The 25,711-nt window shown below is 42.4% G+C and overlaps 1 protein-coding gene and 1 long non-coding RNA gene across 2 annotated transcripts; both read left to right on the forward strand.

Annotated features, from left to right (window-relative positions):
- On the forward strand, window positions 1-24,916 carry RAB12 (RAB12, member RAS oncogene family). The gene is made up of 6 exons (XM_064577905.1): window positions 1-517; window positions 13,579-13,639; window positions 20,388-20,526; window positions 21,887-21,976; window positions 22,590-22,694; window positions 23,706-24,916. Exons 1-6 carry the CDS (start codon window positions 16-18, stop codon window positions 23,817-23,819), a joined length of 1,011 nt encoding a protein of 336 aa, XP_064433975.1. The 5' UTR covers window positions 1-15; the 3' UTR covers window positions 23,820-24,916.
- Window positions 13,646-17,757, forward strand: LOC135362519 (uncharacterized). The gene is made up of 2 exons (XR_010407321.1): window positions 13,646-14,617; window positions 14,770-17,757. It is a non-coding gene; the product is annotated as an uncharacterized LOC135362519 (long non-coding RNA).
- Window positions 24,917-25,711: the final 795 nt, after the last annotated feature.

Raw genomic sequence — 25,711 nt, forward strand, 5'->3', positions numbered from 1 at the left:
CCCTCCTTGTCCGGGATGCTGCTGCCGCTGCTGCGGAGTAGCTGCTTCCCTTCCTCCTCCCCCGGCGGTGGCGGCGGCGGCGGCGGCGCGGACGCTGGCGCGGGGAGCCGGCCGGCGGCGCAGTTGCAGCGCGGAGCCCACGAGCCGCCGGGGCCGCTCGAGCGGGCGGACGCCGAGCCCGGGGCCGACCCCCGGCGCGCGGCGGAGGCCGAGGGGGCGCCGGGGCCCGGGGCGCGCGGCCCGGGAGCGGGCGGCGGCGGGCGGCGGGCCGAGCGGGAGCCGTATGCGTGCATGGATCCGGGCGCCGCGCTGCAGAGGCGGGCCGGGGGCGGCGGCGGCCTGGGCGCGGGCTCCCCGGCGCTGTCGGGCGGCCAGGCTCGCCGGAGGAAGCAGCCCCCCAGGCCGGCCGACTTCAAGCTGCAGGTCATCATCATCGGCTCCCGCGGCGTGGGCAAGACCAGCCTGATGGAGCGCTTCACAGACGATACCTTCTGCGAGGCCTGCAAGTCCACCGTGGGTAAGGGCGCCGGGGCTGGGCCGGATCCCGGCTGGGCCCCTCCGCCGCCGGCGCTCCCGGGTGCCCAGCGCCCTACCGGCTTCGTTTCTCTTCGCGTCTGTGAGCCTTTCCCTCTCCAGCTGGGTGGCCTTGCATTTGGTCGATAGGCCTCTCGGTGAAATTTAGGGGGAGGGGCGGCCCCAGTAGAAGTTCCTCGATCCTTTTCCTAAAGCCAGACCGAGATTTTCGTGTAGTCTCCACGCAGACTTGTCCTTGGGGCCTCCGGGCCGTCCATCCTCCCCCGGCACAAACCCCTCACGCCCCTCCCACGTCCCTGATCCGAGCTGGTTATTGAACCAGCGTCCCCTCTCTTACCCTCCAAGGGCCGGTCATAAGACCAGGGTGATACATTGGTCCCGTCCAGCATTCAAGAACAGTGTGAGAATCTCTCCACGGAAACTCCTGGCCCTTCCATTACTCACCCAAGAGAAAAGGTGATGCGAGGTGGGAAGCAGGCGGGCAGTGTAGTGAAGTTGAAGCTGTGCGCCTGGCTAAATGGCCAAAGTGGGTCATCTTGAGCGAATTCCGGTGCTTACCCTCGCCTTGTGAGAACCAGGGCTTATTTGCTAATTTTGAAATCACTTTTCTGATCCACTGAAATAATGAAGTTTGAAATTCCCTGCGGAGGATCTATGGAGAATATTAAGACTAAAACTACACTAAATTTCTCGTTTTAACTGTCAATGTGGGTCAGAGGGACTTCAGCTGTACTTATCCATGACCTCAGATAACCCTGAGGACTTGCTGAAGTGGGGAGGTGTCCTCCAAAATCTCCTAGGTGGGTGAAGGACAGCAATAAAATAAATGCAGTAACTCTTCAGGTCAGAAAGTATTTTGTCCTCAGGATCTAAAATTGAAACTGCAGAGGGGAAGTTTTTTTAATGAAGTCAGATTTTAGGGGACTTGGAATCGAGGTTTGTCAGGTTGGTGTGGGTGGTAGTTTTTTTCTATGGAAAACCCGTTAAAGTTGTCAAAGCTAGGGGAACTACATAGATGAGGTAATTCTTCAAAGTAAAGGGCTGTCACCTTCAGTGATAGGCATTAAAGGATTTCCCCAAGGAGGTCCAAGAAACATTGAGTAGTATTTAAATTTGAAATACAGAATTAAAAGTATCTGCCCGTGTACCTGTACACATATTTAGCATTATAACCAGTGGTAGCCAAGGCACTACAATTTGGGGAAGAATGGTTTTTAAATGTCATGTAACAGAACAATACTACATTTTCAATGTCTAATTGGAAAATTAAACCCCCATATTTCATAGTGTGTTTTTTGTTTCACCTTTGAGAACTGTTTCCCTTGGTCCTTTTTGGAATAGACTATTTGGGAAATACTTAGGCTCTCTGTACCCTTTGTTTTTAAAGTGATGCCCTTGGGACCATTATATTAAAATAAAGTAGCATAACCAAACCTGTTTTAAATATCCAGTCTTGGATCATATAAAGGATAGAGAGTTACTGAACGATCAAATGAGGTTTATGTTGTTATTTTAGTACCTGATATAGAGGTAAAAGCAATTTAGAAGTACCAGTGTTTATGGCTGCACACTTCAAAATATATAAAAATGAAGGATAATATGATTGTACGGTGTGATAAAGAGAAATCAGCCCAGGCACTGATAGGTGGATAAATGAGAGGTTGGGTGGGTGGAGGGGGAAATAGGAGATAGGCAAAGATGTGCTTTAGAGTGGGAAAGAGAAGAAGAGGTGAAGATCGGTTTTCTGAGCAGGGGCTAAGAGGTCAGTCGTGCAAAACTGCTCCCCCCCCCCCCCCCTTCAGAGCCAACTGCAAGTGCAGGTTTTCACTTGTACTTCTGAATGACCAGCTGTAGATCAGAGATTCCCACAACCACCTCCTTAGACTTGATTAATTTGCTAGAGCAGCTCACAGAACTCAGAGAAACCTCCTTACTAGATTATGAGTTAATTATAAAAGGATGTAATTCAGGAACGGGCCCGTGTTTCCATGGTCTCTGAGCATGACACTCTCCCCATATACCACCGTGTTCACCAGCCCCCAAGCTCTGAACCTGCCCTTTTGGGTTTTATGGAGGCTTCATTACACAGACATGGTTAAATCATTAACCATTCATGATTGGGCTCAGTCTCCAGTCCCTTTACCTTCCTTGGGGTGGGGGCCAAAAATTCAGACCCTCTAATCACTTAGTTGGTTCTTCTGTTGACCAGTCCCCATCTTTTAGTGACCTGGGGGCATTCCAAAAGTCACCTCATTAACATACTAAAAGACAGCTTTATAATTTGCTCCCTAGAAAAGTCCAAGGGTTCTAGGAGCTCTGTGACTGGAATAGAGACAAAGGCCAACTTTTTATTAGAATAAATCACAATCTCATGGCCACATTCTGGGAAAGACTCATTAGTAGACTTTAGGAATAAAGCTTCAAGACCTTGACTGCCATGCTAAGGAGCATGGACTTTATCCCATAGCAACTGGAGCTGGAGAGGCCTCTGAATATAGCATTGGCATGGAGACAGTGAAACTTAATTTGGCAGTATTACATAGGATATTTATTTGGGAATGATGAAGAAACAGGAGGCAAGGAGACCAGGCAGTTTGGTTCTCTGTCCTCTTGGCAAACATAAATATATACACTTCACATATCTCCCACGCTGCTACCACTGTGGGGTTCCTTATGTGGTTGGGTTTTTGTCTTGCTCATTTTTGTTGCTTCCAAACATAGCCTATAGTTCTTGGCTCTCTAACTGTTTGTTAATTGTGGGAAGTTCAGAGAAAGTTGATAACCTCTGGTCTAATCCAGAGTATGAAGACACTTCAGGAATGCTAACTAGCCCCCCTTCAATCTCTGCCTCTGAGTTGTTTTTCCTTCTTGCTATCAGATCCTTTACTGAGCACCTACTGGGTGTGAGGTACTATGCTACCCACTGGAGATTAAGTGGTAAACGGGACATGGCCTCTGTCCAGAAGTGGCTCAGAGCCTGTGGGGAACAGGATGACCCATGTTGGTAAGAGGAGTGGTGGAGATGTGTACGGAACATTTGAAGAAAGCAGTGGAAGCCCAAGCCCCTCCAATGTGGGCAGTAGGAAGAGGGCTTGTTGTCTGGGAGGCTAGCTCCTAAATGGAATGCTGTAAAGATAAATTCATTCCGCAGGTTCCTTTAGAAAAATGCTATTTAAATGTAGTGTTGGGTGTGGTGTAGAATTGTGGTTGCCTCACCTGAATGCCTACTGGCTGAGCAGTTTAGCTCATGGCAAATTGTCCTTCTGAGGCAGTTTTTCAAGTTTCAGTAGTACAGTTGGATCCACATAGAGAAAGATTCTCTTCCACAGTGGACTTTCCCTGTCTGGGCTTACAGATGTGTGCTGCTCATGACAGCAGAGTCTGGAAAAGACCCCACGCCCCACAGCATGGCAGGGAAGAGCCTGAGAATGCGCCAAGCCAGGTGGATCACTAAAGTGACGGCCTCATGTAATTCAGGGATTAGAAGAGTGGCCCCAGTAAGTGCCTTTTTACAGAGAGTCAGATTCACTTGAACTTTCTATAAAAGATTATAGTGGAAATCCCAAGGGATTTGAGATAACATTTTGTAAAATTATAAATGAGCAAAATGTTGATTTTTTTTTTTGTAGTGTTTATCAAATCAGAAGTTGATTTAGTTTAAAACACACACAAAATTCACCAGGATATGAAAAGCTAAAAAGACTATTTACTTAAAAAAATTTAAGTAAAATTCTTTTTTAAAAGACTATTTACTAATTGACCTATTTAGTGGAAACTGTCTAGGTGGAGTATTATTTTCAAGTGGGATTTTGTATCCACAGAATTGAATTAGCCTGATATAACTAGCATAATTTGACAGGTCCTTAAAAAAGTACAAGGCAGGCACGCCTGGCTGGCTCAGTTGGAAGAGTATGTGACTCTTGCTCTCGGGGTCATAAGTTTGAGCCCCACGTTGGGTGTACAGATTACTTAAATAAACTTTAAAAAAGTACAGGAGCAGTTTTATGAAGTTTAAGAAATGGAAACAAATTAGTTCTATTGTAGAAGATTACATATAAGAAAACAAACCCGTAAAATTTTATATTTCTCAGCCTTTGTTTTATTTTTGTGTAACTCTTGGAAGCTAGCTGTTAACTTTGAATGAAAATGATTTTACCACGTAACCCCCCCCTCCCCGCACGGGCAGCATTGCATTCTAGAAAAAAACTGGAGTAAGAATGAGGAACCTGGGCTTTTGATTTAAGGCTCTGTCACTAATTAGCTTGTGACTTTGGTTAAGTACTTGTCTGCGCATACAAAATGTAACATTCTATTCGCAGTAGCTACTATTTATTGAGCACTTAACTATATGCCAGCAGAAGGGACACTGTCTGATCCTCACAGCAATCCTGGAATTTATTCCCATTTTACAGATGAGGAAGCAAAGATTCAGAGAGGTAAGCCCCTTACCAGTGAGTTTAACAAGTGAGTTTTTTCTGTTTGTTCCTTAGCTTACTCTGAGATTTAAAGTTACTTTGCTATGTGAAAATTCTGTGACTCAGAATCAACCACCACAGAGTCCTTCAAAACTTAATGGAATCTGGTCACCCTGCAGGCCTGTGAAGATAGTGAGGTCGTTGATCTATGGTATTACTGAAATTGACTTTAATGATGCCACTATCATCAGTCGTCACTTGCCTTCTGGATTTTAAAATATGCTCTAAGAATTGGATTTCTTAACCTAAATATTCAGTCATTCAAACATCTTCAGCCTTTTGCATATTTATTAAAAATTTCCAAAATTTTATATGTATGAATAGAGGAAAAGTAGGAGTAAGGCAGTCTAGACCAGAATTCTGATTTTTCTGGGCGGTAAGATTTCCCCCAGGGGGGTAGAAGCCAACCTGGGATTGCCAGTTTTATTTTGCCAACTGAAGACATTTTTTGAAAATCTGCTATCGCCAAATTTTCAAAAAAAGGAAGAAGGAAAAAAGATGAAGTAGACCAAAAAAAAATTAGGAGAGACATACTATCAGAATTAAAAAGTTCTCTGAATTTAGTTCTGAGGACCTTACCATTCTTCATTTTCCTCATTGTGCCTCAGTGCATTAGACTCCACAAGCTGGCCCCGGAGAACTGGTCCTAGGTGATGGTGCTTCTCTCAGAGCCCAGAGTTAAGTCAAAAGTGCGCTGAGGGTCCCTGCTTCATGGGCAGGAAACTTAGCGGTACAGGTGGGGAACTGTATTTTCGCAGGAAAGAGGTGAATGCTAACCGCCTGCGGAAACAGCTTTCTGCGGGTCTGGCCTTGAGTGTTAGGGGACATGTTGGGTGAAATGCAGCCCACGAGGGTCTGGTCAGCTTTACCTGGAAGCAGGGGAAGCTGACTGCTTGTGTTTCGTTCTGGAAACAGGTCAGACATTTTTGCCGGAAAACCCAGAATGAGCATCTAATACTGGATTAAAACTCTAAGTTGTGTATTTTATTTTGCTCTTGTTTGCTCATATGCAGTCTTCCACGCCATGGCTGATCTGCCTAAGTGTTTTCAGTTAAAAGAGAATTAGGGAGAGTAGTCCAGAATTCCCACCCCTGGAGCCCAAAACCGAGCCTCTTCGGTGCTGTCTCACTCCCCTGCCAAAATGATGTAACACGATGACTCAGGGAGAAGTGAGTATGAAAGGAACAGATGCAGACGGTTAACATTTCGTTTTTATACCAGCAGATGCTGTGCATTGTCATTAGCTTGATTTATTTAATGAACTCGGTGCAAAGGGGTAGGCTTGTGCAGAGCACGTCCCTTATTTGTGGAATAGTTAGCTTTCAAAGAAAGTATGGAAATTTGGTTGCTGTCTGGTTGTTTAAGTTGAATAAAAATCTATTTAAAGACCTGGCTTAAGTGCGTTCAGCCTTTCTCTCACTATGCTGCACGGAAGAAGAAAGGTTTCATTATGCATGATGGAGATCCAGGTTCTTAGGGATTGCCTCTCTCTCTCCAGCCCATGGAATCTGCCAGGAACAATCTGCTAGCAGATCTTAGAACTGGTTTCAGAAGGCAGAGTAGGCTCCTTTGAGAACTGCTAAGTCCAAATTATTCTCCAGCCTTGAGTGCCAGATATGTTTTTCTAATTAAGCATTTGTTGGCATGTGTAAAGAAAATGTAGCTTTGAATAGTGTCAGCAGGTATTAGGCGAGAGGCTGTATTTATGTAAGACACCGTTCTGCTAGCCATTTTGTAGGGCACAAAGCTAGAGCCTCCTTACCTGGCTTGTCCTTTTTAGAAGGGCAAGGGAGGGAGTCATGGAGATAGCCATAATAAAATGTTAGAAAAGAGGTAAAATGCTATTTTGCTGTACTTGAACAGAGGAAGAAATTGATTATTCTCCTTTTGTCCTTTGATTGTACATCTTTGACATTTGGTAAACCAAAACTACAGGACCTAAAATAGTGCCCTTGATTGAATGTGATTATGTTTTTTTCAGAAACTCCTTATCCTTTAAAACCAGAAAACACAATGGCGGCTTGACAGAACACTATATTCCATCGAAAGCCTTCCCTCCCTCTCCCCCCAGAATCTGACAGCCTCCACTGTTTTGTTTGTAATGCCTTCTTAGTTTACAAAACCAAACAAAAGCCTGCAACTCCACCTCAGGCAGGCTTATGGTGGAAGTAGCTGATGAATAAAATTCTAGTTTTCCTACCTTAATTAGGTAGGATTCAGGACCCCCTGAGGGTCCCAGGTGAAGGGACAGGCGTCTGTGGAGAGCTTTGGTATTCACATGCCTTCTCTCCCTCCTCAGGCCCGCTGCACCAGAACCTCGGGCCTGGTTGACTGTTAATGAATCACACCTACAGTCTTTCACTTTTAATTTTCACTTCTCTTTAGAAGTGAAAAGCACTCCACCTTCTCCTTGGCCGCTATTCCTTCTAGAGATGCACCTCCGTCCCCTACCCCAATGGTATGATAGGTGGAAGGATTGGATTTGAGAGGTAGATGCAGGGTCCCAGGTGGGAGTCCCCCCTCTGCCACAAGCAGTCAGTGTGTCTTTAAATAAGCAACTTAATTTCAGTTTCCTCATTTATGGAAAGAAATAAGTAGGACTTACATGCTTTTCTTATCTCCTGGTACAGGAATAAATGGGGATGGAATATCTTGGGTACCTAGCCTGAAAGAGGCAATTATAAACGTCAGTTATGGTCCCTTCTAATTTATACCCTAGATGCAAAACCTCTGAAACACTCCAAAAATGAATCTTTATCCTTTAGAGATACATACTGAAATATGTAGGTGAATATGAAAACCAAAATGTAGGGGTACTTGGATGGCTCAGTCGGTTGAGCATCTGACTCCTGGTTTCGGCTCAGGTCATGATCTCAGGGTCATGGGATCGAGCCCAGCATGAGGCTCCGTGCTTTGTATGGAGCCTGCTTAAGGTTCTCTCCTTCTCCCTCTGCCCCTGCCTGCCCCTACGCATGCTCTCTCTCTAAAATAAATAAACACATCTTTAAAAAAAAATGGAAACACATGACCCAGGTGAAGTGCAAAATATATTTGACAGTCTCTGCATTTTTATGGACCCAATCTGAGTAATAGTCAAGTTAATGTTTTTTTGTATATGAAGAAAGTATTAGATCAAGATCCACTCTTGATCATCTGCGGTTTTGGGTTTTTTCCCCCAGATTCTCCTCCCCTCCCTCAATATTCTCTCCCTCTTATAACCAAAGGCAAGTTAACTCTGCCTTTTCAGAGAGGGTTCTGTCTGTAACCGGGAGCACGGGAAGGCTGGTGCAGGAATGGTCTGTCCAAGGCAGCCAGCAAGCCTCACTCTTACTTTTTAAAAACATTTCCCTAGCAATGCAAAACGAATATATCTAAAGATACGTTTATACCTTCCAGTTGTCCCCTCCTCTTATCTTCAGAGGAGGCTGCACAGTGAGGTGGGGGTAGTGTAGCCTGGAGCCACCCCCAGGTTCAAATCTGTGCCCTAATACTTACCCACTTGGTGACTCTGGGCAGCTACTAGCCCCTCTGACGTCAGTGTTTTCATCTGTAGAATGGGGACAATAATACCTCATAAAATGTATCCTCATAAAATTGTTAATTCACTGCAGTGAATTAATGGACATAAAGCCCTTAGAATAGTACCGAAGCACAGTAAACAGCATAAAAGAGTTCTTAATCTTTCTGTTAGGAAGGGAACAGACCCCTTCGTGTGAAAGTCTTTCCTAAGGGTATATACTTTGTGAAAATGCAGCCACCTGCCCATTCTGACAGGCTCTGTAGGGCACGCACACTCACTTCCTTCCCTGTTTCTCCTTTGAAGTCGATCACCTCAGATCCTCCCTGCCTCATGCAGTTCGTGGTAGTCCTGCGTTTGTCCAGTGAAGTGCGAGGCTCCCTCTTTGTGCCGCGTGTATCAGGGACGGGGAGACCCTGGCCGACCTTTATTTGCTGGAGTGGAGGCATGTCCAGCTTGGCATGAAAGAGGCAGGTCTTACTGATAGGATAGAGACTTCATGTCCTCGGGCCTGATGAGCATTTTTAATGTCATACCATCATTTTACTATTTTAATAATAGTACTTACTGCCGAATATTTTACAGTCATAGCACTTGGTTTCTATTGTGTTGAATCCTTTTCTTTACGTGGTGCTTTCCTGTGGGGACTTAACGTTGTACTCTCCTCTGGTAGGTGGCATTTGGACAGAAGACTGGCTCCATGGTTGGGTGACTTGTTTTCCGATGTTAAATTTACCTCTCTCTATGTGACTTTGACGCCTTTCTTAATTTATTTTCTCACTCTCAACTCCATGAAAACGCCGGAAATCTCTCCCTTAGTAGAAATATCATGTCCAAAATTGGATGACGCTATATAAAATCTGTACCCTTGGAAGAAAAGCCACTGTATAAACTTATAGTTATTTTAAAAGTGGAAGTAACATCACAACCACTGTTTGAATGGAGACAAATTTAATTTCAAAGTCTGTGAAATCTTTCAACCTCCTAAAAGTGTTAAGTAATATAAAATCAGATCTTGGGGGTGTGGGGGGGGGGGACGTGGGCAAAGAAATAAAAGGGGAGAAGTCCATTCAGCTGTCATTGTAAGTGTGGATCATGGTGTTATTTTTGCTTTTATTTGTTTAGCTTTTTGCTGGAATGTGAAGAAAGAAGCTTCTGTTTATTTTTGCATTTTCATTTTTGTAGCTTCTTATGGCCCGGCAGAAAGAAATAGGGCAATGTTTTAGAAATGTTTTGCCTTAAGGGGAACTTCGGAATCTTACCAGCACTAAGTATGCCAGTTCTTTATGCTATTGCTAAGACTTACGAAAGACAGATACAAAGAAGGCCAAGTGCAAAGTTAAGCTTTGTTCTTTAACAGCTCAATTAGGGTGGTTCTGGGCCATTTACAGAACATTTCATACCTTGCCTTTTATTCCATGCATATGACTTTTATTATAACAAGTTTCCATTGTGGGCGGTGTTATAAATTTGACTCTAGGTCCTGCCACTCAGCTAGCATGTGAGATGACTTTAAAGCAGATCCCCTTGCCCTCTCTCCACCCTGGTGTCTCCCTCTGTAAAATGAGGATAATAGTGCCCACTTCATTGGGCCGCTACAGGATCCCATGTCAGCAGAGAGGGTTTGACAGATGCCCACTATCATTGTTATTAAAGAAAAGTAAGATGAAGAAGACATGGTGACTCAAATAGAACCATCTGTGCCTGTTGATACAGGAATTATAGCCCTGTGAATTGTGTCCTTTCTGAATAAAATATTTTTAGAAAGACTTTTGTAGCATTAGTAAGCCTTAAAGAAAGGTAAGCTCCTACTGCAAGAATAATTCACTTAGTGGACCACTTCCCATCTAAGTGACTGAATCAACTATTACCATAATAATCTCCTGGGATGAGTGCATAGGGGGAGAGGGTATGAGCATATTAGGACTGCCCCATCCTTTAACGATTTACCATCAACAATTGGAATTGTAGGAGAAATGAAATACTCTGTTTCTAGGGTAGCTGTGTGTGTGCTGGGCACCAGACACTCAGAACATCTGCTTTTCCTTCCTACTAAGATGTTTTGTGTGAGTTTTGTTGTCTTGTTTTGTTTTTACTAATCAGTCCTGAATTTCCTTAATTTTTCCAAAAAGAGTCAGCATTTCTCCTTATGTGTCCAGCATCTGGTGAAGAGAATGTGGCTTTCATTGATGATATTTATCAAGTTGCTGTTGTGTGCCAGGCAGTGTCCTAGGCTGCAGGGAGTCAGAGATGACTGTGTCCTCAGGGAGGCACCACACAACAAAGAAGGAATGATGTGAGAAGGGATAGGAGAGAGTTCAGGTCCAAGAACAGAGTGCACAGATAGGACTGTGGGGCAGGTAGAAGGGTTCAGATGGGGAATCACCTGGGACGTAAAAGGTTTCCGGACAGACAAGGAGGTTCTCTAAGAAGAGAGGAACAGCAAAGAAAGGCACTTCTTCACCAACTGCATGGGCTGTTGATTTAGGTCAGTATGACTAAGGCCTTTGAGGGCAGAGACTGTCCCCATCAACTGATGGTGGGGCTGACTGCTTCCCCTGGTCGTCAGGTTACCTGTAGGAAACTGGGTTTTCAACAAGGGCCAGAGATGGAGATGCCACTCTTTTTGCCCCTTACCTGTTCATAAACATTGGTCCCAGCAGCTCCTTCTCAGGGCCAACTCTGTGCTAACTTTATGAATCCACTGAATATTTGAGGCTATTGAGGACTTACTACCTTCTCTATGAAGGATCATTAACACTTTTATGATGTGCAAATTCTTAAAATAGACAACATTGAGAGATTTTTTACTTCATGTAAGAAGGTTTTTAGAAACATTTAGTTGTATACTTTGATACAAGCCATAAATTGGAGTAAGTTTCCAGTTGTTACAAGCTACTGAGTGGTGGTTAAATGTGGTAAAGGATACTGAGTTCAAGAGAGAGGGCTATTTTAATGGGCTCTTTTCTTTATGGGGTTTTAGATTTAGCCACTGGCTATTTTTCTGTTGTTGGTGAAATTGTCATTAATCTCACTAAAATTAGACAGTCACTGTCGGTTCATCTTTGTTTTGTTTTCCTATTAAATTAGTAATGTATTTACCGTCACATGGTGATAACATTACCATTTATTTCCTTATTTTGAACACCAACACCTTTAGCTTTTACTTTTGTTCATTAGACTTTGTGGTTACAAGGATTGTTTGTAAAAGTTGCATAAGTTGTTCAAGTAGGTTGAAAAAGAGTGACATATTCAGGCTCAGAATAATTCTTGAGAGAAAACAGCCTAATCAAAACAAAAATTGCTGGCACTGGCTGTTTCAGGGGATTCTTTTAGTAGACCTGAAGCAGAGCTCACAAAAGAGGTATCATCTGCCTACTTAATAAAGTAGCATCTACTTAATAAAGTAGCAGCTGCCATGACGAGTTTCACAAAAGTTACAGCCCCCTTAGCTGAAACTTCAAAACAAAACAAAACCTCAAAGTAACTGGAAACAAAATAGAATAGTGGTCAAGGCAAAAATATGAATTTGATTTGTAGTTTGCCATCACAGAGGAACACGGTAAGGCCCTAACTGTAGCTAGTATCAGGAGAATGGGTGTTCTGTCTTTTTAAGCTGTGCCTTTTTAAAATCAGAACATAACAAATGTCTCCAGGCTGTTCTTTGTGCCTTGTAGAATATCACTTTAAATTATGTTCTTCCCTGTGGTTGAGTCATTCAGGAACTCTGGGGATATTGGTAGTCCACAAACATGCTTCCTGTTTCAAGGCTGGTTTAGAGTGTCATTTGAGTTTGAAGAGCAGATCGGTTCCAGAACTGAAAGTGAAATGGAACTAACCAGCTTTCGCTCAGTGACATTTGAAATTATGGCTGGTGTAAGAAATTAAGAATTAAAACGTCCAGTATTCCCTAGCTTTGTTCTCTTGTGACAGTTTATATTCCTGCAATTTCTCTTTATTGTACAGACCAAGAGCTGGTCTCCTCCAGCCCCCCGCCCCTGGGTTGTAAACATGTCTTTCTGTATTGCATTGGTGTCTGCAGTGCGTTACTAATTATAAAAGTCAGTCACATGTCTTTCGCGTCACCTCAAGAACATCATCTGACTTCGCGGTGCTGCATCAGATGTCTGAGATGGAGAGCCTGGGAGGGGGTCCTTACCCGCTGTGCAGCTGCAGAGCACTCACTGGCACACGCGGGCCCCTGCCGGGTAGAGGCCTTTCAGCATGGCGACCCTGGATCCTAAGAAGCAGGCAGGAAGTGGTTCCCGTAGGGAATGTTTCTCTCAAATTCAGTTGGCATTCCTTTGGTTTGTTTTTCTTAGTTGCGAAAATGGTGTAAAACACATTGTTTTGAAATCTACAAGTTTTCTATAACTGAGACCCGTATCAGGTAACATATACAACTGAAAATTTGGGTTAAAAAATTACCTGAAGCTTTAAGGGCTTAATTAGAAAAGGACAGTGAGTGATACATGATGGTTTTGCTCAGTGTTAAGATGAATAAAAATTAAAATTGGATATGTTAGCCTGTATAAGTTTTTTAAAAATAATTTCTGTTGCACGCTATTGACAATGTAATAAAGAAGTCATGTTTATATATTAACTAAATTTTTTGTGAATGCTGCAGAATTCAATACAATAATTTCTAAATTCAGACTAAGGCTATTTGAAATCAAGATTGTTTCCAGCATTTCCCATAAGAATTTTCCCCAGTATATCATTCTTTTAAAACCATTCAGTTGTTAATGTAATTACCAAATGCAATTTTTAAATGGCTTTTATGCTGAACTTGTAGTAATAAATCATATTACATTTAGCAAATGCTACATAGGTAGTTTGGGGTAAAACATCACATAGGTTGACTTCGTACAGTTCTTTATGGAAGTGTAGACTGAGCGTCACAGGCATTGGTGGACTGCTTTTCCTTTTGGGATTTAGTGACATCAGGTTTTTTGTTTTTCTGATAATGATACAAAATGTACAAGTAGGATTCTTCTTTGTGGCAAAATGCATCTTTATTTTTTGCTTCACTTTCATTTGTTTTATTTGCAGGTGTTGACTTTAAAATCAAAACTGTAGAGCTAAGAGGAAAGAAAATCAGATTACAGATCTGGTAAGTGGGGGATCTGCCCCCAGTAACCGCCGTGTGTGTTCACAGTCTGTACGCCTGTCTAATAAAATTAACTGTCCAAGCTGGCTTGCCTCTCCTACTTTTCCTCTCCTTTGCTCATCTTTAAATAAAATGAACAGTGAGAAAATTTAGAAAAGTCTACTTATTTCATTCTCCATTTGTACATGGGGAGTGGTGAAAGAAGAATGTTACTTTAATAATAGCTAATTTGGAGCCTTGTTGCCATTTTTCCAATCGTTTGACATAATAGCCAAATTGTTATCACTAAGATGATTGCTCAAATGCTTGTCTTCACGTTTTTAAAGTGATTTTGTTTGATAGTATGCAAAAAAAAGTGCAGCACGTTCCCGACCAGATCTACGCAGTTTCGAGGCAGAGCACCCACAGCCAGTTTGCGGGTTGCCCGGGGTGGCATGGCGTGAGCACCGCGGTGGGATGCGCATGCTCCCGCTGGCCACGTGGCTCATGCTGCGTGACGTGAGCCCCACCTGTGCCAACTGGGAATGAATCCAGAGCCGCTATCTGAAGAGAAGCCCCGTTCTCACATCATCACGAATGAGCAACTAAACCAGCCGTGTCGTAGCTATCTGGCACGAGGAGCTTTCCGTGGGTTCCCAGCAGCCTGCAGGCGGCCCTAGGAAACCCACCTGCGGGGTGCGGAGCCGATCTGGTGGTGGCTTCAGCGTGGCACCGCTGAGGGGCTCCGAGAATGCCCTTTTGTTGGTAACATCACAGCTGCCGTGTACTCAGCCTACTAACTCCTCTGCAGGTCCACCTCAGCTCTGAGTGTGTGTCCACCATGTGTGTGTTTGCTTTCATCTGCGTTACTTGCTCCTCATCTGTGGCATCATCGGTCACCTAATGCTTGAATGTTAGTGGCATGCCTTCATTCTTCACCCTCGCCCCTGTGTGGGCACGGCTGCAGCGAGCCAGCATTGCTGCTTCCCGGAGGTGTCTGAGGTAATGTCTTTGTTTGGTCACCTGCCGCTATATAACCCACTGTAAAGACGGTTTGAGGGTTTGGGGGTTTTGGCTTTTGATTTGATTATGAAACAAACAGTCTTGTCTAAATACTTACTGACCAAAAAATGGGTATTTTTTTATTTTATTAGCGCTTTTTTTGGAAAGTCCACAAACTTTGGTACGTTACCGCCCATTTTTTGAACTCTGGAAGTGACAAGAGAGTATCTTTCAGGGGTGCCTGGGTGGCTCAGTTGGTTAAGCGACTGCCTTCAGCTCAGGTCATGATCCCAGGGTCCTGGGATGGAGCCCCACATCGGGCTCCCTGCTTGGCGGGAAGCCTGCTTCTCCCTCTCCCACTCCCCCCCGCTTGTGTTCCCTCTCTCACTGTGTCTCTGTCAAATAAATAAATAAAATCTAAAAAAAAAAAATATCTTTCACATGAGCTGTTGTTTCTGATTGTAAGCTCTCTAAAGTAAAGACCATCTTTAAAAGGATCATGGGGGTTGTTCACCTCTACCTAGTGCCTGTGGGCGAGATCCTTTTTGAAGGGGATTACTGAACAGAGGGTGATCGAGCGAATTATTAGACTGTCTGTGGAGCTTGCTTAGTGAATGACAGCAGTGTCTAGGTGATGACATCATAGCCTGGCTAAGCGGACATACCTTAGTTACTGTATTCATACTTCAGTTTTCATCTCAGGCAGTAGTAACTGGACCTATAAAAAGTATGTCCAGGGGCGCCTGGGTGGCTCAGTCGGTTAAGCGGCTGCCTTCGGCTCGGGTCATGATCCCAGGGTCCTGGGATCAAGCCCCGCATCGGGCTCCCTGCTCAGCGGGGAACCTGCTTCTCCCTCTCCCTCTGCCTGCCTCTTTGCATACTTGTTCTCTCTCTCTATCTCTCTGTCAAATAAATAAATAAAATCTTTAAAAAAAAAAAAAAGTATGTCCAGAAGTCCTGTGGCTCCCTGGAACTCAGCCCACGAAGGCTGTCTGTGCCGGTGACATTGGATACTTCTGGAATCTCAGGACAGTGCCTTTGAGTCTATCTGAGAGGGCCTCCCCTGTGAGTCCCACCCTGTGGGGAAAAGTATGCTGGTGCACAGGACACTCCAAAACCACATTTCTCTTGGATGTAAATGCATTCCCCAGCGTAACTCCTCTGCTTCTCCTTGACTGTTCCGAAGAATACAACTGAGGAAAGAAAACAAGAATCAATGACTTTATTGAAAGGTTGATTACAGGTTTTCCACCGGAAACATCGCAGTGATTCAGTGAGGAAGGAGGACTTAAGTTTTCCCAAAGAGGTTTTCAGCAGTGGAGAACACATCCACAAAATGCCCACAACTTGTTAATCACACAATAGTCCAAAGTAAGATTGTTGTCATCTGAAGTGTTTTGTGTAGAGGGTTAAACATTTCCTTCATTATTGTTATGCAGTAGATAGAAAGGAAGTATGGGAGTCGAGGCTCACTACTTAAAGTAATACACGACTCATTTCAGAGTTAGAAGCTGTGCTCGTGCTGTTGCTGTCGTAGTCTGCTTTGTTGCAAGCATGCTGTCACCACTTTGCTGTCACAGTTGAGGGCCCAGAAAGAGCCAGTATAGTTGGAGAGGGCTCTTCAAAGAACCTCAGTAGCCTTGCTCTGCTAAGAATAGCTGTGCTCTTGATTTTCTAGAATGTTAGTCCATGGACATTCCCAGGTAGTTTTCACAGAGATCTGATTAGAAGAAATGCATTTTTTTTCTTGATGATTTCTGTATATAGCTAATCTGAGGAAATACTAACCAGAGGTTCCAAAAAGTTTAAGGTACCAAAAGCTCCAGATGGCATTATCACACTTTTTTTGCTACATTTTACATCATTGCCACATTTTTCAGTCCCTTGATTATCTGTGGTCAGAAAAAAGGACCATTTTCTCATCTCTGTACTTAAAAGTGTTTCTTCGTGTATGTGTATAAGACCTTTATGTAAGTGTAGCTAAAATAAAGTGTGTCAGCTAGAATATAGCTTCATGAATTGACATTCAGATGCTATCCTGGGGAATTAACATGCATCATATAGGGACCCCTTCGTCCCGTCCACCATGCCAGTCTTCCCTATGGGGGGATTTGGTCTTAGGCAGCATTCTTATGTCGACATCGGGCTCATTTTTCATTCTCTGCTTGGAAGAAGTGGGACATTTCATATACAGAAATTGGCTCCTGCCCTGCAAATTAATAATTATATCTTTAAGTGGATATATTAAATACAAGTAAGAATCTTTGAATTTTCAAAGCACGGTCTTACTACGAAACTGGGGAAACAGAATTGCAGGAATTTTTCAATTTGCACCAAAAAGCAGAGAAATAATCACCTCATAAACAATCACCAGCTGCAGCAAGTGACAATTTAGCTGACATTAATACACTGCAAATCTCGAGAAATCAGCTCTTTATCACGACAGTGAAAACTCGGGTTTATGGAGATAGAGGAAATATTAGGATTCTGCATCTTCACAGAAAGATAGAAGCATAATCAGTGCATTGGTGTCTTCTTAGCAGCTAATTTTTGAGAAGTAGGAACTTGGGTGGGACTTTTACGGTACTGGTGCATAGGAAATCTGTAATAAATACTCACTGAACTGTGTCTGCATTTCATTTCCCTTTTCTTGGACCGTATGTGGTGGCAGATAATTTAGTAGGGGAAATAAGTCACGCAAAGGAGCTCCAGAGGAATAGAAATAGAGAATAGTCTCTCAAAGGAAGATGTTTTTCTACCTCAAGCATTCAGAGCCAGACACAAAAAGATGGAATTTAAGGAATGACCTTAAATAGGAGTGGCAAATTGATTAATGTTTCCTCATTGGGGTTTTTGTAAACTGAACCTGCTGGCTCGTTTATTTGTATTAGAATGATTGCCTCAGATTTTGCATCTTGAGGTCTGTCTTCTCTGTGTCTGAATGAAAGCCAACAGAGACAGTTAATTTCTTAATGTTTTTAAGATTCCTGACTGTGCCACCTAGGTAACAGGTGTTTTTAGCTTTATGAGAAATGCCCTTTATTCTCCCTGTTCTTCAACTGTTGGCTTTTTTATTTATTTTTTATTCTAGAAATCTGTACAACATTGTGCCTATACATAACATTATTTTACACCCAAAACTCTGTTAAAAAAGAGTAGGTTTCATGTCAGGTCTTCTTACCACAATAAATAAAAGCATTTAAAATTAGGGGCACCTGGGTGGCTCAGTCGGTTAAGTGGCTGCCTTCAGCTCAGGTCATGATCCCAGAGTCTTGGGATCAAGTCCCGCATCGGGCTCCCTGCTCATCAGGGAGCCTACTTCTTCCTCTGACCCTCTCCCCTCTCATGCTGTTTCTCTCTCTCTCAAATAAATAAAATCTCTAAATTAACTAAAAAACCGTTAACCTCTAATTTCACTGTTTTTGAGCCCCCAGTGTCTAGATTCTAATTCTTTGAATGTGTGCAGAAATTGTCAGTTGAGTTACACTAAATAGCCAGATTAAAGTTACTTAGAAAAACTTATTCTATTAAATTGTTAAAGATTGTGCTCACAGTAGAAAAAGATGTAGTTTTTTTTTACTTTTTAAAGATATGAGGTATTGTTTCTTAACAGTATCCAAACAGCACAGCATATTTTTTAAAACATTAAAAATATTTGATCAGATCCTAATTCAATCAAGCCATAACTTGTGATAGACTGGGAAACCATGCTCTGAAAGATTTAACTCTTTGTTGATTCAAAAGTATTAATTGTAGGGGCGCCTGGGTGGCTTAGTCAGTTAAGCGTCCGACTCGATTTTGGCTCAGGTCATGATCTCAGGGTCCTGGGATCGAGCCCAGCGTCAAGCTCCGCGTGCTGGACGTGGAACCTGCTTATGATTCTCTATCTCCCTCTCCCTCTGCCCCTCCCCCCTCAAAAAAAAAAGGATTAATTATACCCCTGTATGCCTAGGATTCCAGAAATAATTTTATTCATTGATTCCTTGTGTAAATGGTATCTGAATCTGTTCCTTCTCACTAACCTTGAAGGTGCAGTGCCCATTAGTGTGGTGTTTAAGGTTTTTTTAAGAATCTTGAAGAATTCAGTCCCCATCTATCCTATTCCATTTTCCAGTTTTTTGGCATTTCTAGGTCAAAAAATAAAGTTTATTTTGCCTTGAACTGGCATCCACTCCCACATTTTAAACATGTAAACTTCTGTTCAGCACCTGCTTATTGACAGCCTGCTATGAGCCAGGCACCCTGCTGGACCCTGGTGGACAGAAACAGACCAGCCTCGGCCCTCTTGGGCCTTACAGTCAGAAGCCTCAAGGCATTCTTATATCCTCTGGAACAAAGCAAATGGCTTTGCTGTATGTGAAAATGAATTTGCCAGTAAGCTTTTCTGTTTATTTGGCATAACAATGCCATCGCTAATGTGAACTATTTTGGTGGCAAGACCAATCTAAATGAAGCTGTAAATTACAACACCATTGCCAAAGGGAAGGGCATTTTAGGGATACTGCCCCACAAAGTGCACCTCAAGGGAAGTAGTCTTTGATCAGATGCATTTGGGAAGAGCTGCGTGTTCTCTCCACCTCTCGGAAACCCACGTGCTCTCATTTGGGGAGGCCTTGAATGGCCTTGCAGTGAAGAACCCTATTTTGGCTGCATTGCCTCTTGGCAATGTTACTGCAGGACCCACCTGTCTCACGTGGCCCTTGGGGGTATGCTGTGAGTTTAGGTTCTTTGGGAAGAGCTAAATTACATTAGAGAAATTTGTCTCCAGATCAGAAGGCCCGCTCCGTTGAGCTCATTCATAAATACATGATGGTTTTCCCCAGTTTCTTCGCTTATTAGATGGAGAAAATGTCTCAGCTGCTGTACAGAAAATGTCTCAGCTGCTGTACAGTACAGTAAGCTTACATCGTTCGTCATGTTGAAATGATTGACTTCAGCCTGGAGAATAAATACAACTTGCGTTTTTTTGTGTTTTTTTTTTTTTAAGGTTTTATTTATTCATTTGAGACAGATACGGAGAGAAAGAGCATGAGCAGGTGGAGAGGGAGAAGCAGGCTCCCCGCTGAGCCAGGAGCCCTATGTGGGGCTTGATCCCAGGACCCTGGGATCATGACCCAAGCCGAAGTCAGACGCTTAACCATCTGAGCCACCCAGGCACCCCCAACTTCTGGCTTTTAAAGTAGCAGTCAGACAATAATGAACTTTACCGCATTTGGAACCTATTTGGTATCTTCTCCCTGCCCCCTTTAACCCCTTTTCTATTTTAGAAGGATTAAGAAAATAAGACTGGTTTTACAGTACTTTTCATTAGTGAGCAACTCTTGGTCATCTTCTCAACAAAATCAGATGTAACCATTGATGTTGGTTAAAAGAGTTCGTAGCAAGCGTGCCTGGCTGGCTCAGTTGGTAGAACATGCAACTCTTGATCTCAGGGTTGTGAGTTCAAGCCCCACATGAGGCATAGAGATTATTTTCTAAAAAAAAAAAAAAAAAGTTTGCACAGGATTTTACACATTCCATCATTTTACACATGGTTTTCTTATTTTCAAAATCTTGGTTTGAGAGAAATTGGGACTGTTTTTGTCTGAAAGTAACGCAGAAAAACTACCTCTCCCCCCCACCCCCACTAATACTGATGCATATGCATGGACGGGACTAGAAGCAAGCCTGCAGGGGGCCGGGTGGGGCCTCCATTCCTCTCCCGTGTTGGAAGGTGGAGTTGCTCCCTCTGGTTACTGTTTGGATGCTGATTGTTCCTGCTGTTTCATAGGGACACAGCAGGTCAGGAGAGATTCAACAGCATTACCTCAGCTTATTACAGAAGTGCCAAGGGGATCATACTAGTATATGATATCACTAAGAAGGAGACTTTTGATGATTTGCCAAAATGGATGAAGATGATTGATAAGGTAAGTGTTGTGTTTTCCTGTGAGAACCTGTATTAATCCTGTAGACCAAAAAGCCATGGCCTTAAGCCTCAGGGCCCCGTGAGGTGCTCACTTTGTGGATCTCCTGAGGTCTTGAGATCTAACGCTCTCCCCCCTTTTATACTTTTGCTTTTTACCTTTTTGTGAATAAGTGCTCTCGTTTCTTGTACTTCCCATGCTTGCTCTGCAGCAGCCTCATCAGGTGGGTGCTGTTCTGCTACCATACTCCACACAGAGAAGGAGACTGAGACCCTTGAGTAACTTGGCCAAGGTCACACCATTCAGGTGCCTTTTGCTGCAGCCTGTCTCAAGTCATTGTTTAGAATACACAAAATTAAATGAGTTACTCAAGAGAGTTCAGGCTTTTTGAGGAGAGATCCTACTGTGGCTGTATTTTTTTTAACTTAGAAATGTAGCTTAACTTTTTTCCTGACTATAAGATTAATAATATTTTGTCATGATAGAAAATTTGGAAAGTCAAGCACAAAAGTGAATTTCAAAATGTATACTTTTGCTGTTCTGAAGAACCAAATTCAATCCATATTCCATGTGGTTTCAGAGCCTGCCTGCTTCACTGAATGTTCTGCATGCCAGCCTTCCTGTGTCATATGAATGTTCTTCCAAAGCATGGGTGGTTGGGGTTTTTTTTTTTTAATGGCTGCATTCTTTTTAGGTACCTTAACTTCATTCTCCATCTATTTTGTTGGACTTTCTTCATTTGATGACCATTTTAAGTATAGGGCTTTGCCTGTGATGTAATTCATTTGCTTAGAATAGATTTTTTTTTTTTTTTTATAGATACTCAGTTTTATTAGCACCATTTGTTAAAAGACTCCCCTTTCTTCTTTGAATTATTTAGTGCCTTTGTTGAAAACAATTGACATATATGTTTGTATCTATTTCTGGACCCTATTCTGTTCCATTGATCTGTTTGTTTATTCCTATGCTAATACCATGTTGTCTTAATTACTGTACATTTATAGCTAGTCTTGAAATCAGGTAGCATAAGTCCATCAATGTTGCTGTTCTTCTTCAGGATAGAATATTACTATTTATATTCCCTTTTAGACCATTTAGAATAGATTTTTAGAAATTATTGGTGAAAGGCCCAGAATGTTGTGGGTTCATAAAGCTTGTTACCGCATCGCTCTCTAAAGCCCTGAGCCCTGTGAGGACTGTCTCAGACCCCACCTGATTCGGTCCTGCCTGGGATAGGGCCAATGCTGAGATGTGCGGAGTGGATGAACACACAATGAACGCAAAGCAACAGAGTGGTTTACGTTTCCTGTCCGGATATGACAGTGCCCACCTTTGAAATGCAGCTTCTTTTAAAATTCCACAGTATGCTTCAGAAGATGCAGAACTTCTCTTAGTTGGAAATAAGTTGGACTGTGAAACTGACCGAGAAATCACCAGGCAGCAAGGTGAAAAGGTGAGAGAAATGGGGAGCAGAAGGGATGTCACTGTCCACACGCTGTGCAGTCCGCCATTGCGAGACTTTTTTAAGTAAATTTTTTAAATTAGGAAATAATTATAGAGTCACATCCTTCTCATTTGTTTAGATTTAAAAGAGCAGGAAGTTTTAAGCATTTCGAAACAGAGTGGGGGAACATTAGTATATCAGTATATATTGCATTCTCTAACCTGAAATTCCCTACAGAGAAATGTTTTTTAAGCCGTAAAATTGCTTCCATGATTTGCTCTGGGGTATTTTAACCTTCCTTGGAGAATCTGTGATATTCACGTTGTAAATGTCAGATGCATTACAATTTTGGAAACTTGAACTTCCCCTCTGCACATCACCTCTGGGATTTTCTTTTGTGTTGTTACTTACCATGCCATGGTTTGCCCACCTGCCTACTTACCACGTAGGGGTTTGCTGCACACACAAACTCTGTGTTTGAGCTTACGTGGGGCTTTGCAAACCTGGCCCACCCCTCCCTTCAAGCAGGAGCCCAAATGCTGTGATTCCCTCAGTCACAGGCCCCCTGGCCACCTGCTCCACCGGTGGCACCCCCACAGAAAACATGAATCTGTGTTCTTAGTTTGCACAGCAGATAACCGGGATGCGGTTCTGTGAAGCGAGTGCCAAGGACAACTTCAACGTGGATGAGATATTTCTGAAGCTTGTTGATGACATTCTGAAAAAGGTAAAATAATGATACCAGGCAAATATCTCATGTGAAACCCGTTGTTCACTTTATGATGTTTTGGTTGAGAATGTTTTACTTAGAAAGTGGGCAGGGTACTTACTCAGAGGTGAAGAACCAGGTGAGGTGGCTGTCTTGGCCAGAGGCCTCCACTGTGGCGGCCACCGTGTCCGCCCGGGGCCTCTCTGTGTCCAGTTTTGGTGTCCAGTAGATGTGCTGAGCCCTGAAGATGGTTTGGTGGAAGTGACTGGAGCAGGTATAACAACGGGCCATGTTTATTTGACATTTGCTTTTGTTCTTTTCCCTTTTTCCTATAAGAATTAAGATAAATACAGGTGGTGGGGACCTCGTGGAGCGTTCAGGTGTCTCAGGAGGGAGCCCCTGGGCCCTGCCTCACCCTCAGTGCTGTACTCCCCAGTGGGGCCTAGCTCCCTACCCCAGGCCTTTCCGTGATGCTGAGTTGCAGGAAAATTGCTAGACAACTTTGTTGAACAGCAGTTTCTTCAAGCATCTGTAGGCTTAAATTCAAAGATTTTTTTTAATAAGACCTTTCCTTAAGTTTATGTTATTACTACATATAATCTGCTAATTCAAACATAATTCAGAAGCTTCTAATAAAATGATTGTTTATATAATTGCTAAGAGAAGTTATTTTTTCCCTTAGTGATGATATTACCCCTGAGAATGCTGAACCATTTTTCCCCCTGTATTAATGCATTAAATTTCCATTTTTACTAGGTTCTGTGAAAATACATGTTTATGAGATAGATCCATCTGGTTTCTTTTACCATAGGGTATGATGCACACTGGCTGGTGTTTGTGTGTGACACAGATGCCCTGAATCTGGTTTTCATTGTTTTGGCTTAATATTTGAACATCTAATTAAACATTGATGATTGGAAATCTTTATGTAAAAATACTTTGCTCATATATAATTGTCTTATCTGCAGAGTACTTCCATATACATTGCATGGTTAAATGTATTTGTTTTTTTTTTCCTTTATCCTTAAGATGCCTCTGGATATTTTAAGGAATGAGTTGTCCAATAGCATCCTCTCGTTACAACCAGAGCCTGAGATCCCACCAGAACTGCCTCCACCAAGACCACACGTTCGATGCTGTTGATTTGCTACTTTGGAGACAAAGTGGAAATGATTCCTGGAAAGGGGAAAATGTTCTCTTCTGCACTACAATCATTTTGACAATTTCCTTTCGCACTTTGTAATCCAAGTCAGAGCTATACACTAACTTGTAAATATGCAAATATGCAATCCTGGGTAAGTTTTGGTTATAAATTACTTATTTCCTTCCAAATTATTATATTTCATTCATTATCCCAGCATCTAGTGTACATACACTGGGAAACATAGTACTTCTAATATGAAGAATGGGAGAAATGAAAGGTATAATGTTTCTTGAAATAAATAATGTAATTGTCCTCGTTAATTATATTATGAGGACAGAAGATATTCTGATAAGAAGAAAGAAAGTGGTGCTTTGCTTACTGTTTTAAAGAAAATTTGTAAAACTAAAGACTCTTTGGGAAAAAAGATAAAGCTATCATAAGTGCTTTTTCTCTATTTACAAGACATTTCCCCCAGCCGTAGCATCTCTGAAGTAATGGGAGTATTTCTGCCACAAAGCAAAGCTCTGTTCATAGCTGTCTTTGAAGGGTATTTATTAATGTATGTCATGGTAGAGTACTACTAGGTAGAGAGTAGGGGTTTGACTTGGTCTGAGGCTGCAGAATCTCTCTCATGGTTTCCTAATGGACATACCCTGTGCTTTTAAGAACTACAAAGATTCAATAAAGAAAGAAGTGGTTTTGAAACTATAGAAGATTTTAAAACAACGCTGCTGTCTAAACAAATCCTGTTTAAAGGAATTTTAAAGAGATACATTTTACTATATCAAAGAACATACATGTATTTACCTAAACATACTATACCTTTGTAATGATAAAACTTTTCCCCTTTATGGTGAAGCTTATTCCTATTAAGCCTAGACTGTGTTCTTTTTTTTTTTTTTTGGGTCTGATAATGAATTTGTGAACTCTATCTTTGGTATATCTTTTATTAAACTGCACTGTTTTGTTTAGTCAAGGTAAATAAGTAATTATGTATTTGAATAACTTGGCGTGTCTTGAGTGTTGTGATATGAAAAGCATTGTGGTCTTTCTACACTAATGAAGTGCAAATAAAATTTTGTATTTATGAATGACAGTAGAGTTGCCACATTTATTTGTGTAATTACAAATTGTACATCTGACAGTATTTTTCAGAAACTCTGCATCTTAATCTTTTGAGCATTTTAGGTAAGAAAAATACAGCATCCACCACTATGGAAAACAGCCAGGCTGCTTCTCAAAAGGTTAAACATAGAACTACAGTATGACCCACCTCTAGGTACATACCAAAATAAAAATAGAAAGCACAGACCCAAACAGATACTTATACACCGGTGTTCAGAGCATTATTCACAATAGCCAGAAGGGGGAAACACACCACTTGTCCATCAACAGATCAGTGGGTAAACCTAAGTGGTCTATGTGTACAGCAGAATATTGTTCAACCTTAAAGGAAATTCTGACCCCACGCCACAATGTGGACTAACCTGGAGGACATTCTGCTAAATGCAGTAAGCCAAGCACAAAAGGACAAGATTCCAATTATATGAGGGACCTAGAGTCGTCCAATTCATAGACAAAGTGGAATGGTGGTTGCCAGGGGCTGGGAGTAGGGGCAATGAGGAGTTAGTGTTTAATAGGGACGATTTTAGTTTGGGAAGATGAAAAAGTTCTGGCAATGGATGGTGGTGATGGTTATACACAATGTGAATGTGCTTAGTGTCATTTAACTGTACACTTTACAACAGTTAAATATTTACATACTGTCCTCAAGAAAATGTTCTTGTTTGTACCTTTTACCGTCCAACGGTCAGTCACGGGTTGTGTGAATTAGTGACCTGTTACTGCCACACCTTCCCTTGTGGCTCTGCTCTCTGATGCGGGGCTGGGA

This window comes from Mirounga angustirostris, unplaced genomic scaffold, assembly GCF_029215605.1.
Source record: "Mirounga angustirostris isolate CCGP_5_RB_7025 unplaced genomic scaffold, mMirAng1.0.hap1 SCAF_14, whole genome shotgun sequence".
NCBI classification, from domain to species: domain Eukaryota; kingdom Metazoa; phylum Chordata; class Mammalia; order Carnivora; family Phocidae; genus Mirounga; species Mirounga angustirostris.